Source organism: Erithacus rubecula (assembly GCF_903797595.1).
Source record: "Erithacus rubecula genome assembly, chromosome: 6".
In the NCBI taxonomy this organism is placed as follows: domain Eukaryota; kingdom Metazoa; phylum Chordata; class Aves; order Passeriformes; family Muscicapidae; genus Erithacus; species Erithacus rubecula.
This window is the reverse complement of record NC_136688.1, coordinates 3,365,545-3,380,524: the sequence shown is the minus strand read 5'-3', so window position 1 is coordinate 3,380,524 and position 14,980 is coordinate 3,365,545. Positions and strand designations below refer to the sequence as shown.

Below are 14,980 nucleotides of genomic sequence, written 5' to 3'. Positions count from 1 at the left end.
TTTTGCAGTTTGAGATGCCAAACTCTTTGTGGGTGTGCAGAGACTATGTCTCCCTGACCTATTGTCCCCAGACATCTGATTATCCACTTGTGTGGATTCATGTGTGTTTCAGAAGGGCTCCTCCCCTTCTCTCTGGTAAGGAAGCCCTGTTGGATTTGTCTTTTTCAATGGATTAAAACATAGCTCAGTCTCTGCAAGGTGACATGACAGTGCCACCTGCTTGACCCAGCACCACTGGGACAGTGGGCATTCCCAGCATCCCTGCTAACCTACAGCCACCTCCCCAGCTGAGTATTGCCAAGGGTAGTCCTTAACAAGGAGCTCAGGCTCTCCCCTGCTCATCTGGTCTAGTTAGAGTAAGTTCATGCCTAAGATTTGAGTGGTCCTATAGCAGCCAAAGTGAAGCTTCAGTTTCTAAGTTTGGCCTAAAATCAACTAAGGTGTGAAGTCTGGGGAAGTCCTGGAGCTCAGTGATAAACATGATGTAGGGTTTTTTCGACAATGTAGGAAAAATACATCCCTCTTGCCTAGCTGTGTAATTTTTAGTCCTAGCACGCTGTATGGGAGCTGGAGACTGAAGCGGAATGCAGGCCCCATGTGCCAGGTGGAAGATAAGAGCTAATCCCTACTTTGAAAAAAGCATCATCTACATAAGCAAGATGGATGCAGCCAAGTCCCATCCCATCTTCTGAGCACAGATCTAAGCATACAGCTTAGCTGATTTCCCTACTGGCATGTCCTGAGGCCCTGTTCCCCCAGGGTGCCTAAATTCCCCAGTCAGCTGTACTCCTGTGTTAAAGAGATGGATTTAACCCAAAAGGGCTGGCTGGATCCTGAAAACCAATCATGCAGCCCACTGTTCCTCAATAGCCCAAGGGGAGAACAAGTCATGTGCTGCCAAGTATTTATTGACAGGAATGTGAGGGCCCTGTTTCTGCTGGGGGGATTCTGCCTAAGTCTTCAATTGTGCCTTGTGTGCTGAACATTACATCCCAGTGGGAACAACCATAGTCTTTATCTTGGCCAAAAGTAGGAGAAGCCAAGAGGCAGAATTGCCCACCCATGGTTTTCCAGCAGGGAGCAAAGCACACCCTGCCCTGGGTGCAGCCTGAATGCAGCCTCACACTGTCTTGCCCAGAAAGTCCTCGGGTTTACTTCAGCCCCCTTGTTTACTGCACCATCTCTGCAGAACTCCATGCACATGACAATATGGCATTTCACTCTTCATTAAATCTCTCCATTGATGCAAAGAACACCAAATTGTTCATTAGTGTCCCCTTAAATAGTAGGGTGCTGGGCACTGACCCTCAGGAGTGTTTTCATGGACCTGGTTCCTTCTCCAAGTAATTATGCTTAGGGTTTTACCAAAAGCCCATTAACACAAGGACCTGCCCAAGGAGAGGGAAAATAAGACCCCTCATTTATGGAGATGACTTGCTCATCTGTTTGGCTCAGCAATTTGTTCATTTGGGAACCTATTTTTATTCACCATGAATGACTAAGCACATCGTTTTGGGGGCTGATGGCTTTTCCTTTTTCCGCTCTTTCTTGGATTTATTTATTTTTAGGTTTCTTTGGGAGGGAAGAGAAGCAGAGTGCAGGATGAAAGCTCAGAAAACAGGAGACAGAGATCAAGGGAGAGTGGGAAGATTTGATTTACCCCTGCAAGTCTCAGGCTGTCTTAATGCTTATGGAACTTAGCAATCCGTTGAGGAATTTTATAGGGTTAATAGGAAAGGAGCATTCAGGAGGCTGAGCACCTTTTCCTTCAGAAATAAATTTTTAAAAAACCAAAAAGCAGGGTGAGGTTCTGCTAAAGGTTTTCTGAAGAGCTTGAGTAGGATTTGAGATGGAAGATTTTCTCACAGGTCTTACAGCACTTGATTATTCTACTCCCCACATGTCTCTAACGTGATTACAGGAGCATTGCTTTGGGCAGGAAGCATCCTTCTGTTCTGTTTGTCCCGTGCTTAGCACAAGGGGAAGCCAGCCTTGATGCCACAAAAATGCAGGAGATTATTCATACTTACCCCACCTTTTATTTGAAAGGAAAGTAGTCCTAGGCCATATGGTTGAGGGCATGCATGCATGACCTCTGAAGATCCCTAGAAAAGTAGAGAAAAATTAAAATAATACAGAATATTGAGGGGTTTTATTCCTTCCATTTTTTATGTCAGTTCCCTGGGGGAAGGGTCACATGAATGGTCTTTGAACCAGTGATGCTGCATATATACCACTGTGATCCATGTAATAAACCTCTCACCACTCACACTAAACATTGAGGAAGATGATCAATCACTAACCCAAAGGCCAAAAAGTGCTCTGCAAACTGTAGGGATGACCTGGTACCTGGAGAAGAGGAAAACCAGCTATTTAACCTCCCTGACCTTTCAGTCCTATTCTTACCAGGGAATTCGTACCAGTGACTGTCTCTGCTGATCTCACATTCCCCTACATCACTCTGCTGCCTCCTCTTGCCTGCTCCAAACCTCCTCTGACCTTTTTCTCTGCTCACCCTCCATCCCTGCCTGACATTAAGAAGAGGAGCAGCCTTACCCACTCAACTTTCCCCAGACGAATGAACAGCAGGCTCATCATAGCTCCAGTCTGCATCCATGGGGTTTCATTGTTTCTCCTGAGCCTGCAGGGAGGATACTCTGCACAGCTGAGTTTGTCCAAGCCCTCCAGAAAAGCTGACGACAGCTGGCCATGGCTCTGCTTCTCCTGCAAACCTCTTAATCCCACAGGAGCATTGCTCTCACCCTAGCACTGCCTCTGTTTCTTAGCAGCTTCTTGGAGAGAGACCTGGGTCTCATCACAGGCAGCTGCAGCACTAATAAAACCTTCTTTACTTTGGCAGCACCCAACGCCACTCCAGCAGCGATAAATCCGAACCAGAGGGCAATTTGTCCTTTTTTAACCAATGCAAGCACCTTCAGAAGGATTAAACTGGTCTCATGGAAACTGGACCTCCTCCAGCCTCAGAGATCTGTGAATGTGCAAGAAGTTCCCCCACATCACACCAACACACAGGGATGAATACACAGTGGGTGCCCCTATACTGGAGCCAAACCTGCCTGTGAAGAGCTGAGCGAATTACCATCCTTATTTCTTAGCTCAGCACTTTGTGGGTAGGCTTAAGGCTTTTCCAGAGGATTTCCCTTCCCTTGCAGTTTCTGCTCACACGAACTTTTGTTCTACCCACCCTGTTTCCAGTACTCCGGGAATTTCTCTACTACCGTTCCCCAGCGCCACAGCTGAACTGCCTGCTGCAACAAGGCCACCTGCACCAGGCTGTGTCACTGTGGCACAGCGTGTCCTTGTGTCCTCACCCTCCCTGTGCCACGGCTGCATCCTCCTGAATGACCTGCAAGCTGTCCCTGCATGGCACCAGCTGCTCTCCATCATCATGTCTCTGGGGGGACACTACTGCAGCACCCTAGAGCTGGGATTCTGTGCAGCTTCCAGAGTGTCAGCAATGGGAGGCAGCAAGCACATCCCTGATCCTGGGCACAGCCAAACCCTCCCGGGCTTGACCAGCCTTTGTGACACCCCCAGCCCCCTCCCCTAAAGCAGCCACATGCGGTGCATCCTGCTGCCGGGGTTCTCCCACTCCTGCCTGCATTGGGATTTGCTCCATGCCGGCAGGATCTATTACCTCACACGCAGGATTTATCCCCTTCCATTCATCCCCTCACGATCAGAGCCCATTTTTCCCCACAGCATTGCATCACCACCTCCTCCCCTTGTTAATTCCGGTTGTCCCCACGCACTCCTTCCACACTTGTTTTAGTTTTTCACCCGGGTCTGTAGCGGTGAACCTGCAAACAGGGCTGCAGCGAGTCCCCGCTACCAAGGGTGGGTGACAGAGAACAGGGCCGAGCATCCCCTTCTGATGCTGGGGGAAGCCGCTCGGCCGGGGTCCAGGAGATGCCCTTCTCCAGCGGGGCGCTACCAGGATGCTCCAAGCAGGAGGTGACGTCCCAGTGGGGGGGACACGAGGAGAAGGGCTGGGACACGGAGGAGCTCTCCTGCGTGAATGAAGCATGTTCGGGGGGAGAGAGGGGGCTGCAGGTTGACCTTCCCATCCCCGAACTCCCTCCCTGCCCATCCCTAGTCCATGGGTGCCCCCCTCCCCGCCCTCCCCTCCTCCTTCAACTCCAGCGCCGAGGAAGCCGAGCCGGAGGCAGTGCTGAGCCGGATATGCAGCGACTCCCCGCATCCCTCCTTGTGAGTATCCCTCGCTCCTCCTGATGCCTTCGGAGGAGAGCGATGGACGGACGGACGGGCAGACAGAGGCGGACTAGTCTCTCCTATTTGGGAGGGGAACTTCTTCTTATATCCCCTTCCTCATCCTCTGTCTTCATCCCCTTCCCCTCCTCCTCTTCCTCCACCTCTCCAGCCACAATATCCTAAAAAAAAAAAAAAAAAAAAGGAGGGGGGGGAGGGAGGTGTGGGAAACCTGCTGGCAGGTGGAAGGAACCGGGAAATGGAATCACATCTAGAATCCCGCAAAGATTAGGACTCAGGGGGAAAAAAATCCCCCCCAAAATACCCACCCCTCTAAGGAAGGAGGGTGGGAGGGAGGACGGAGGGGCGGGCTGCTCTGCCGCACCGAGAGACCCGCTCCGCCCGAGCCGAGCCACCAGCTCCCATCCCGGCATGGGACAGAAGGGAGAAGGCCCCGACAGACCGACAGACAGCCAGGCGGGCGGGGACGGCTGCGGGGGGCTGCAGCGCGGCCGGCTGGCAACTCCCTGGCAGCCCCCCGGCGCCTCCCAAGTGTTTCTTTCTGCTTTTATTTGTCTCCTTTTATAAAAAAGAAAGAAAGAAAGAAAGCAGATTTCCCCAGTGGCGATGGGAGGCCGGTCCCGCAGGCCAGCGGCTGGGGGAGGCCGTGCAGGGGGAGGGATGGAGGGATGGAGGGATGGAGGGATGGAGGGATGGAGGGATGGAGGGATGGAGGGATGGAGGGATGCTGCCCGCCCTGCCCGCGCTCTGCCCCCGCCCGGGCCGGCGGCAGCTCCGCGCCGAGGCGGCCGCGCCGCTCCCCGGGTGTAGCGGTGCTCCCTCCTCCCTCTCTGCCTGCCCTACTCTCCTCCCTCTCTCCTCTGCCCACTCCCTCACTCCTCTCCCTGCTCTCTCCTCGGTCTCCCGGTCCTTCTCTGTCTCTCCTGCCTTCCCCCCACGTCTCCCTTTCTCTGCTCCTTCCTCCCCTGTCTCTTCTCCCCCTGACCCCTGCCTTTCCATCCCCTCACCCCCATTTCTCACGGGGGCGCTTTTCGCTGTGCCAGGGCAGAGCGCGGTGACGCCGCGGCAGCCACCACGGAGAGGACACAGGACCCCCCCCTGGGCCCGCCATGCCCCTTTGAGGGGGTGGCCTGGACCCCCAGACCCCCGCAGGGCCCCCCGCAGGGCTGCTTCGCCTGCATCGCCAAGCCCCCGGCTCTCCGGCAAGCTTCGCCCGTCCTGTCTCCCTCTTCTGCCGTGTATCTCATGGAGAGCAAGAGCTGCAAAGGGGACAGCCTGCGCCCAGCGGTCCCGTGCAAGCACTCCGTGGAGAAGAAGACCATGACCAACCCCACCACCGTCATCGAAATCTACCCTGACACCACCGAGGTGAACGACTACTATCTCTGGTCCATCTTCAACTTTGTATACCTCAACTTCTGCTGCCTCGGCTTCATCGCCTTGGCCTATTCATTGAAAGTGAGTACTGAGTGCGAGCCTCGGGTCTGGGGTGACCAGGCAGGGGGGAGGCGTTTGGGGGCTGTGTCTGATGTGAAACATGTCTGTGCCACCCACATGAGAGGCTGCAGACAATGGGGATGGGGTTGGGAAGAGCTGAGGAGCCTGGGATGTCACTTCAGGTGGGGAAGAGGCGCTTTGACTTGCTCCAGGTACCCTCAGAGGCTCCTCTGTACCGCGGCAGCAGGGTGACAGGCAGGCAACACAGGGCTGCTTTGGCTCATGCTGCACCTGCAGGCACGCCAGCACTAGGTCCCTTATTTGGGATCCTGGATGCTAGAGATCATCAGGATAGGACACAGCAGCACTGGATGGTCAGGCTGGAACAGAAAGAAGCAGCCAGCCAGGATCAACCATCAGCTGGCAAGTTGCAGGGGGTAAGAAGCTTGCAAAGTGCAGGGCAACCCTGCCTGTTTCTTTCTTGCCATCTCTGTAATTAAAACACCAGAGCTCGTGGTCAGTTTCCCCCACCCCAAGCCCTATAAGTCCCAAAAGATGCCCTGGTGAGAAGGTAGCAGAGAGTGCAGGGGGCTTCCCACAGTCAGGCTGGGGGGATACAGAGCTTGTTGTTGGAGAGGCTGATGGCATGGAGCACAGCCCATGATGGGAATGGGACCAGGTTATTATTTCTGATAGCTGCAGGGGAGAGCAGCCCGGCAGGGATGGTGCCTGGCAAACAGGCAGCCCCTTGGCAGCTGCCAGGAGAGAGGGGCCTGGGCTGCCCTCCCCTTCCCTGCCTGCCAGATGCAAAACTAACTGAATGGATGTGCAGAGAGCCCGGGGCGGCTGGGTGGCCCGGAGAGGAGCTGGCTGATTTGTTTTGGCAGGCAGCATTTAGAGGAAGGCCAGGGTGCAGACGGGCTTCGTCACAGAATCAGATCAATTAACCCCATACAGCTCCTGTGAGCTGGACTGTGAGCACCCAGCACTGCAAGGAGGCTGCTCCCAACACAGTCAGGGTTGTCATCAGAGAGGCTCAGGGAAAAATCTGCAGCCCTACGTCCTGGGCTCACCCAGCACTGGCCTTGTGGTGCCTGCCTCAGTTTCTCATTCCCCAAGATAGGAGCTGAGCTGTCGTCCATAGCCTGTGCAGGAGGCACTTAATAACTTAAATCATCCTGGGGTGAAGCATCACCATAAGCAAAGGGCAAACCCAGTCAGCAGCAGGCTAGTATGAGTGGGGGGAGCAAGTCCCTTAGCACCCCTCACACCTTGATCCAGCAAGGCAAGAAAAAACTGGCTCACTCCTTATTTTTTTAAGTCTTTCCTTGTCTATATCTGCCTTTAACAATTGACATCTTTCCCATGGAAGAGGCTACCATGAGTATCTGGGTCTATGTGGCTCCTTGCTGCTGCAGCAGTGAGGACAGGACAGCCTGAGAACAGGGCTGACCCATCCCCTGGTGACAGGATAGAGTAGTCTGCCACCTGCAAAGTTATTAGAGGCTGGACCCTTCACTATGCCTAACATGGCATGGAAGGAAGGGCAAAGCCCAGAAGTAACCCAGGGCCTTGTGCCAGAGCAGAGGAATGGGCTCAGCATCTGTCTGCAAAGATCTAGGGGACACAAACTCAAGCATGAAAAAAAAGGCAGTGTGAGGGTGGGCAAATGGGCAAATTTGCTCCAGATCAAAGAAAAGAGCATAGAAGATGGCTGTCAAAAACCAGCTTTGGCTTTTGGACTGAGAAGGCGGTAGCTGGTGGGATGTAACCCTGGTACCCAAACAGAGGTAACACTGAGCTGGTAGAAATAACTCTGCTCCGGATTTGGAGCTCCCCAGTGGCTGTGACTCTGTGGCAGGGGGAAAATAGAAACAAAATGTCCCTCAGAGGCAGAGGACAGAGCTAGCAAGTGGCTGAAGGGATGCCGAGTGCTCTCATGAGCTGCTCTTGGGCTGGGTGCCGAGAGGCAGTGCAGGTGCTGGGGCAGTAGCAGGTCTGTCCTGGGGTACACTGGGATGTTCAGAAAGGCAGCTGTGTTCCTTACCCACAGCTACTGCACCTAGCTAGCCTGGGTGTTATGGGTATTTCTCCAGAAGCATGTTTTCTTCTCTTTTACTGTCAATAATGTTTTTCCCAGAAGTTCAGAGAAAACAGGAGCAAGAAATGCCCTGAGGACAGATATCCCTTTAAACAGATTTCTGTTGTTCCTCTGCAATTAAATATAAGAACATTTGAGCAGTAGGCACTCTAAGTCCAGCCTTTCTAGGACTGTGCTCTGAAGGGACTGACTAAGGTGCTGTAGGAAGGAGAAGAGTGAGGCTGCACCTGCGTCTGCCTGAGCCTCTTCTGGGACCCCTGACAGCAGAACCCTCAGCCAGTGGAACACAGGTTACCATCAGTGCACTGATGCCATGAAGTGGTTCCTGGGTTACAGCTTTTACACTTCCTTTAAATAACTGAAAAGTCCAGCAACTTCAGGAATTATCGTTTTCATTATCAGAAATGGCATTTTCAATTCCCTGTCATAAAGGTCATCTGCTTCTGACAGATTCATACTGTTAATAAAGCAGTATTTCCTTTGTAACCCAAGTGCATGAGCTGTTCCAGTATATATCTTAGCACACCCTAGCATTTCCTCTGGTTTCAGCAGCTTAATGCCCACAGTGGAAGACAGATATATCCTTGGAACACTTGAATATTACTGTGAAGCTGTCTCATGCCCTATTTTATTGGTTTCAGCCACATCTGGGAAAACGGGCATGTCTGCCTGGCCTTTTGCATGCTAGCTACAGCTTTCTGGATTGCTTTCTGCAGAGAAATGCTATTTCATGGTGGCAACCATTTACTAAAAAATGTCAAAAACCCCCACTCCAGCACCAAAGAATTTGTGAAGAAGGAAGCACGTGAGGTAAGGTGAGATGAGGGCAGAAACTGTGACATACAAGGCAGGTTCTGTGTGACAGACATCACAGCCAAGCACCCTGAACAGGAGTGTGGCATCACACATCATCTATTTAGCCCACAGCAGGCCAGATCCTAGGCAAGCACAGCTTGCTGGGCTGCAGCAGGGTCACACAACTCACAGATCCCTCCAGGGGTCATTTCTAGCATCTCAGGCTTCTCAAGGTCAGCCTCCCAGAGTGCAAGCAAGGCGCTCGCATCTAATCATGTGTGCTGGATGCTGGGGAAGAAGAGATCAGCAGCTGGCCCAGGGATGTTAGAAACCCTAAGGTAACACCAGCCCAGCACAGATAAAAGTATCACTCCAACAGCAATGCTTTGGATTCAGTTGGTTTTGATCAGAAGCAAATGCTGTGGTCTGATATTCAGCAGCTCCCTCCCTTCCCCTTTCCCAGCTCCAAGTGGTAATGAATGATGCATCAGTGCCTGGTGGCAGGAGATCTCACTTCAGTTGTTCAGAGGTTGGTCTCTGGAGACTGTCAGGGTGAGCCAAGTCCTTCCGTGTACCCATTGTGCCATGAGGCTGTAGATCAGAGAGATCAGAGGAGCTGGGATCTGAGATGAGCCGCAGTGTGGATGCCTGGCTGTGGCTCTATAGAGATGAAGATGCCAAGGAGCCTTGCTGGCTTTTTAAGCCTCACCAGCAGCCCACAGCATTGCTTGCAGAGTTTTCTTGCCCCTTGAGGTCATGGAAATATGCCAAGCTCTTTTGCCCTCTCTCTGCCCAGCCCTTAGCACACAGCTGTGGGCACGACTGTTTGCCTTCCCCTCTTGCCACTTGTTGATCTTCCTTGTTTTGAGTGGAAGCAGCCCAGCACAAATCCGCAGCTATTTATTAACCCTGAGAAGCTGCCGCACCCAACCTCTCAGGCAGGCTCTCATCCTGCTTTTCAGAAGGAGCAGTGGTTTATGGATGTGGGTGAAATGCAGGGGTGACAGTCCCGTGACGCCGGTGCCAGTGTGGTGGAGGCACGTGGGCTGGAGAGCTCTTGAGAAATTCACAGAGCAAATAAATCCAAGGATTGCCTCCAGAGCTCCTTCTGTGCAGGGACATGGAGCTCTGCATAGAAATGGGTTTACTGACAACCAGCTGTGGGCTTCCAGGCTGCCTTAAAAACAGCCTCATTAGACTCATTATCAACAAACCATTTGTCTCCTTCTGCAAGCTGAGGCAGCACTTTTTACTAGAGCAGCAAGTTTGCTGCACCCAAAAAATGAGAGGGGCTGAGCCTCAGGGCAGAGAGAGGGGAGATGATTGCTGGGGAGGGAGTGGGGTGGTGGGAGCCAAGGGGAGCACTTGGAGAGGAAGCAGAAGGTAAAACTCCAAGGAAATGAAGGGCAGAGGATGGTGATGGGAGGGAGGAGAGAAAGAACCCTTGGGCACTGGCATGCTGGAGGTGTGGGAGGCAGAGTGAGATGGAGATATTGGTGAGCAGCAGGCAGGTGACAAGCAAGAAAGGATGGATGGAAAGGCCACACCACCTTTTGCTGGTGGGAAAGGAGAGGAGAAAGGTTTGCATGTTAGAGCACAAAAGCTGGCTGTGTTTCATGTAAGGACAGGCATGGAAAAAGAAAGAAATTGTGTAAGTTGCCAGCCTGGATCAGAGGTGAGCTCTGCCTTGTTTGGGGGAAATCTCCAAAGATGCCAACACAGAGTGCTTGGAGGTGAAGAGGGAAACCCCAGTCAGCAGATGTAATTATCCTCACACTCCAGCCATCTCAGTGCAAAGCAGGGCCCAAAATCCCCATCTAGTTTTAGGCAAGGTGAGAAGGGTCAAAGGGATGATGGGAAGAGCCTGTGACTAAGAAAACACCACACCTGGGTCTGGGCTGGGGGTTCATCCTTGTGGTCTTGGGGAACCTGTCCCTCACCATGCTTCATCTCTCTGGCTATGGAATGAATCAGCTTGCAGGGCTCCCAGAAGCTCGTGCACCAGCTACCAGCACATTATGATGATGGTGGCCACAGGAGCATGAAAATGGGAAAAGCTGAAGCTGGGCTGTAAGAAAGACACCAGCATCTCCTTAAGGACAAAGCAGGGAAGGAGCTGAAATATTTGCTTGCTCTCCAGGAGAGCTCCTCCAGAGCCTGGCTCAGTTGCCACAGCAGGACATTAAAGGGAGACATCTGGAAGCATCTGGGGGTGCAGAGCCATGCAGGAGGAGACCAGACTGTCCTGAAGAGATGTGGGAAGCTGTGTGAGTGGTGTGTAAGGAGAAACTCCTTTTCATTGCACTTTTAGTCCACAAGGGCCCTTGCACTTCTCTGCTACTTAGAGGCTCCATTTCATTATAAATGACTATGGGCAACCAGGGATGATTTTCAGGAGGGTGACCACTGAAGCCCTAGGGGTTGGCAGGAGTGTGTGGGTGGAACCAGCTGGAGGTGCAGGGAGAGGAGGGAGCTGGCTGCCCTTTGGTAGGAGTCAAAGGCAGCCGTTGTTTGCACCCAAACAGGAAAAAGAAGAGATGGAAGGGACAAAAAAAAAAAAGGAACTGTGGGGAAACAGTGTCACTGGGGAGAGGGCAGTCCCAGACACCCCTCATCACAGGTGTTCATAGCAGCAGCATTACAGGAGCAGGGCCAAAGGGAGAGCCATGGGAAAGTCAAGGAGAGGCAAGTGTGGACTGGTGTCAGGTGGGAGATGCTACTGGGAGAGGCTGCTGAGAGCACTGGAGAAGGCTGAGCATGGAAATTAGGGTTGTAGGGCGCCCCAGGGGCAGGAGGAGCAGGAGGTGAGGAGAAGGGGGGAGCCCCCGGGGCCAAGAGGAACTGGCCCCACAGAGGAGCAGCGGCGTGGCTGCGGGAGGGCTGCAGGGCTGGGTGTGCTGGCCGTGCCGGTCTGCTGCAGAAACCTCTGTCTGCCCGGCAAACACCGACAGCGATCGGCCGCTTGCCCGCGGCACAGAGCCGGCTACAGCGCAGCAAGGGGCAAAAGGCGTTCGCTCCGTGCCGGTTTTGCCTGAGGCAGCCCCACCGCTGGGAAGAGGAAAGTGAGTGAGAGCTTCAAAGAGTCTGCTGGGAGCAGCAAGCAGGATTTCTGGCCCGAATCCAGCACCTCTGGGGCTTCTCACCAGCGCGTGAGGAGGTGCCAAATGCCTGGTGCTGCTGAGCCCAGGGGTTTTTGGGAGGATGTTGAACTTACTGAATAATTTCAGATGTGAGTCATCCTGGACATTCAGCCGACATATAAAGGCATGTGGGCTCCCGGCTAGATGCCTTCCCAGAGATCATCTCCTGTGCTGGGAGCTCCAGCCCAGTGTGCCCCAAAGACAAGTGTACTTTGTGACAGTCCCCTCTTTGTGATCCCAGAAGGATGCTGAGCTGAGCACTCCACAGCAGGGCAATGAGTAGATGCCCCCAGATCCAGGCTCCAATGAGCAGGGCACATCAGAGGCCAAGGACATGGCACAGTTCGATTTAATGCAGGTATGAAAAATAGGTTCATCCTTGCCTATGTGCCTGCCGGCAGCAGATCCTATGGGTCTTATGCCAACAGCAGTTTCCCTACTCACATTTCAGAAGATCAGGGTTTGCTTGTGCAGAGGTGTGGTGGAGAGGAGGAATGTTGCTTGTGGGTCTGAAATGCAATTTTGGAGCACTCATGAACCAGCACAACTCAGTAGGAACAAGGGGTGCAGTGACCCTTCCCCATGTCCAGCAGAATGCTTTCAGGACAGCCCTGGGGGTAAGCACTGCAGGAGGAAGAGAGAAAAGTCTGTAAGATGTGGTCTGAATCTGTTGCAGTGTCTTTTTGGAAAGCTCCTGATCGATAAAAACCTTTTAATATTCCTCAGTCTGACTCTGGTGCTGTTTTTTGCAGCTTGCCACCCACATCTGGTGTCCAGCCAGCAGTGCCCAGCAGGGCAGGCAAAGGCTCACAGCCCCACTCCCCACAGCCCCACCCAAGAGCAGGCAGTGGGCCAGGCCCTGCACACCCAGGGCACCCCGATTGGATATGGGAAATGGATAGGTCCTGGTCCTTGTGCTCATCCCTGTGGCTCCAGCTGCCTGAGTCTGCCGAGTGCTGGCTGATGGGGCAGCCTGGGGACAGGGACATATCCCTGCTAGGAAGCAGTGGAGTCTGAACCCTCCTCTGCTGGGATCCAACTGCAGAGCTGCTGCTGGTGGACAGTGCCACCAGATGCCTGGCTGGCTGTGCTGTCAGTGCCTGGCTGTGCCATCCACTGCCTCGTAGTGCCATCTCTGCCTGCTCACAGCATCATTGCCTGGCTGTGCCATCTGCTGCCTTGCAGTGCCATCCTTGCCTTACAGTGCCGTGTGCTGCCTGGCTCTGCCTTCTGCTGCCTGGCAGTGCCATCCACTGCCTGGTAATGCCATTGCTGCCTGGCAGTGTCATCCACTGCCTGGTAATGCCATTGCTGCCTGGCAGTGTCATCTGCTGCCTTGCAGTGCCATCTGCTGCCTGCTAATGCTGTTGCTGGTACATCGGGGATGCCCGCTAATGGCATTGCTGCCTGGCTGTGCCATGCACTGCCTCGTGACAGGCCAGTGACATGGACATGCATCATCATCACCCACTGCACAGCAGTCCCAAGGAAAGCCCATAGAAGTCCCAGCCTGCAGGATAATGAAGGGAGTAGACTGTGTTGTCAGAATAGAAAACTGCCCATGGCAGAGATGCTGCACAATCCGCATAAGACCTGCAAAAGGAAAGGAACTCATTAACCCAGGACTACTTAATATGCTGGAGGCTGGTGTGCAGCCCTGGAGCTGCAGTAGGATGCTGTGCCAGCTTTCACCCGCCCAGCCCCTCGGTGCAGACCGAGGCAGGGATGCACACCTAACCTGCAGCCAGCCTTCTCCCTGTGGCTGGTGAGCTGAAGCCTGGTGCTGCAGGGGCAGGGTGCTGGGACACGGTGGGAAGTGTGCTTTAGTGCTTGTGTGTCTAGGGTGTGCAATGGCATCTCAGTTCCTTTGTGCAGGCTCCAAGTGACACTGCCCCACTCTGGGGAGTGTGGGGCCCTGGTGTGCCTGGTTGGTAACAGCAATGGGTCACTCTTTCAGGTCTTCTCTGCTTCCAAGAATTTCCAGCCCACAGGTATTACAGTGCTTGGCTTCACAAGCTCAGCCCATAGCAGAGACAGGGTGCAAACCTCATCTCAGGGTTTTACAGCACCTCAGGTGCTCCAATACAGAGAGGCCCAGCCCAGCCCTCATCTGCTGTACAGGTAACCACATACAGGTGCACTGGGTTTTGTGGCTCTTGCCTGAAACAAGTCATGTCTTTCATACATGTTGCAATCACTTTATCTAATTATCTTTTTCTCTCAGGTCCGGGATAAGAAACTCCTCAATGACTTAAATGGAGCAGTTGAAGATGCCAAGACAGCCCGGCTTTTTAACATCACCAGCTCAGCCCTTGCCACCTTCTGTATCATCCTGATCTTCATCTTCCTGCGATACCCTCTCACTGACTACTGAGTGAGGCCAACAGCAGCTGCCGCCGCCAAAATGCCTCTACGCCAGAAGTGTCTGCAGATTCTTGTAGCAAGGACACACAAAACAAACCAACCACTACACCTTGATTGCCAAAAAAAAAAAAAAAAAGTCAACTAAATGCATAAATAAAAGTTAAATTAGTCTATCAGCCCAGCTGAGCATACCCTTCTTGCCCTGAAATGGTATGTGAACAGCTGAAGGAAAGGGTTGCACTCTTACACATGTACAGGAAGAAAAACAGACCAAGAAATACTTGTTTTATGGCCAACAAGCTGTGTGAAAAGAGCGTGCAAAGCCCAGAGCTATGCACACTTAGTGGCAGACAGCTGATCTCTAGGGAGCAGTGGGGCCCTGTGGAGCTCGAGACAGGCAGTGATTGATGGGGATCATGGCAGGGCTGGCTCACAACATATCAGGTGTGTTCAGACCACCCCACCACCCCCAGCTTGTGGGGGTTTCTTTTCCTTTTTTTTCTCTTGAATTTCATCCACTGGTTCAAACAACTCCCAACCCCTGGAGAGCTGAAGGTGTTAGGAAGTACATGCTGGGGAGCCCCAAAGCCTCTAGAGAAACCCCAAATTGTTAAAGGGCAGGTTTCTCCTTGGGATCTCCCAGCAGTGCTGAGAAGGAAAGCACCTTCTGGAGAACTCGCCTAAGCCACCTACGTGGAGTGCTACTGTATTTCTGTAAACAGTCAATAAAAAGATACCTCTGATCTGTGATGCTGCTGGGGTAATTCCTTCCTTAGCAGGGCTGGGCTCCTGGCCTGGGCTGGCAAGAGAAAATGCTAATGTTACCAGCAGCTGCTGGGGAGAGATTTAAAGCAGGAGTGAGGGATGCTGCTGCAGGTCGGGGCCGCATGCA

At 53.1% G+C, this 14,980-nt stretch overlaps 1 protein-coding gene across 1 annotated transcript; it reads left to right on the top strand.

Annotated features, from left to right (window-relative positions):
* The first annotated feature begins 116 nt into the window (after positions 1-116).
* On the top strand, positions 117-14,837 carry IFITM10 (interferon induced transmembrane protein 10). The gene is made up of 3 exons (XM_079310078.1): positions 117-4,230; positions 5,295-5,709; positions 13,949-14,837. Exons 1-3 carry the CDS (start codon positions 4,121-4,123, stop codon positions 14,096-14,098), a joined length of 675 nt encoding a protein of 224 aa, XP_079166204.1. The 5' UTR covers positions 117-4,120; the 3' UTR covers positions 14,099-14,837.
* Positions 14,838-14,980: the final 143 nt, after the last annotated feature.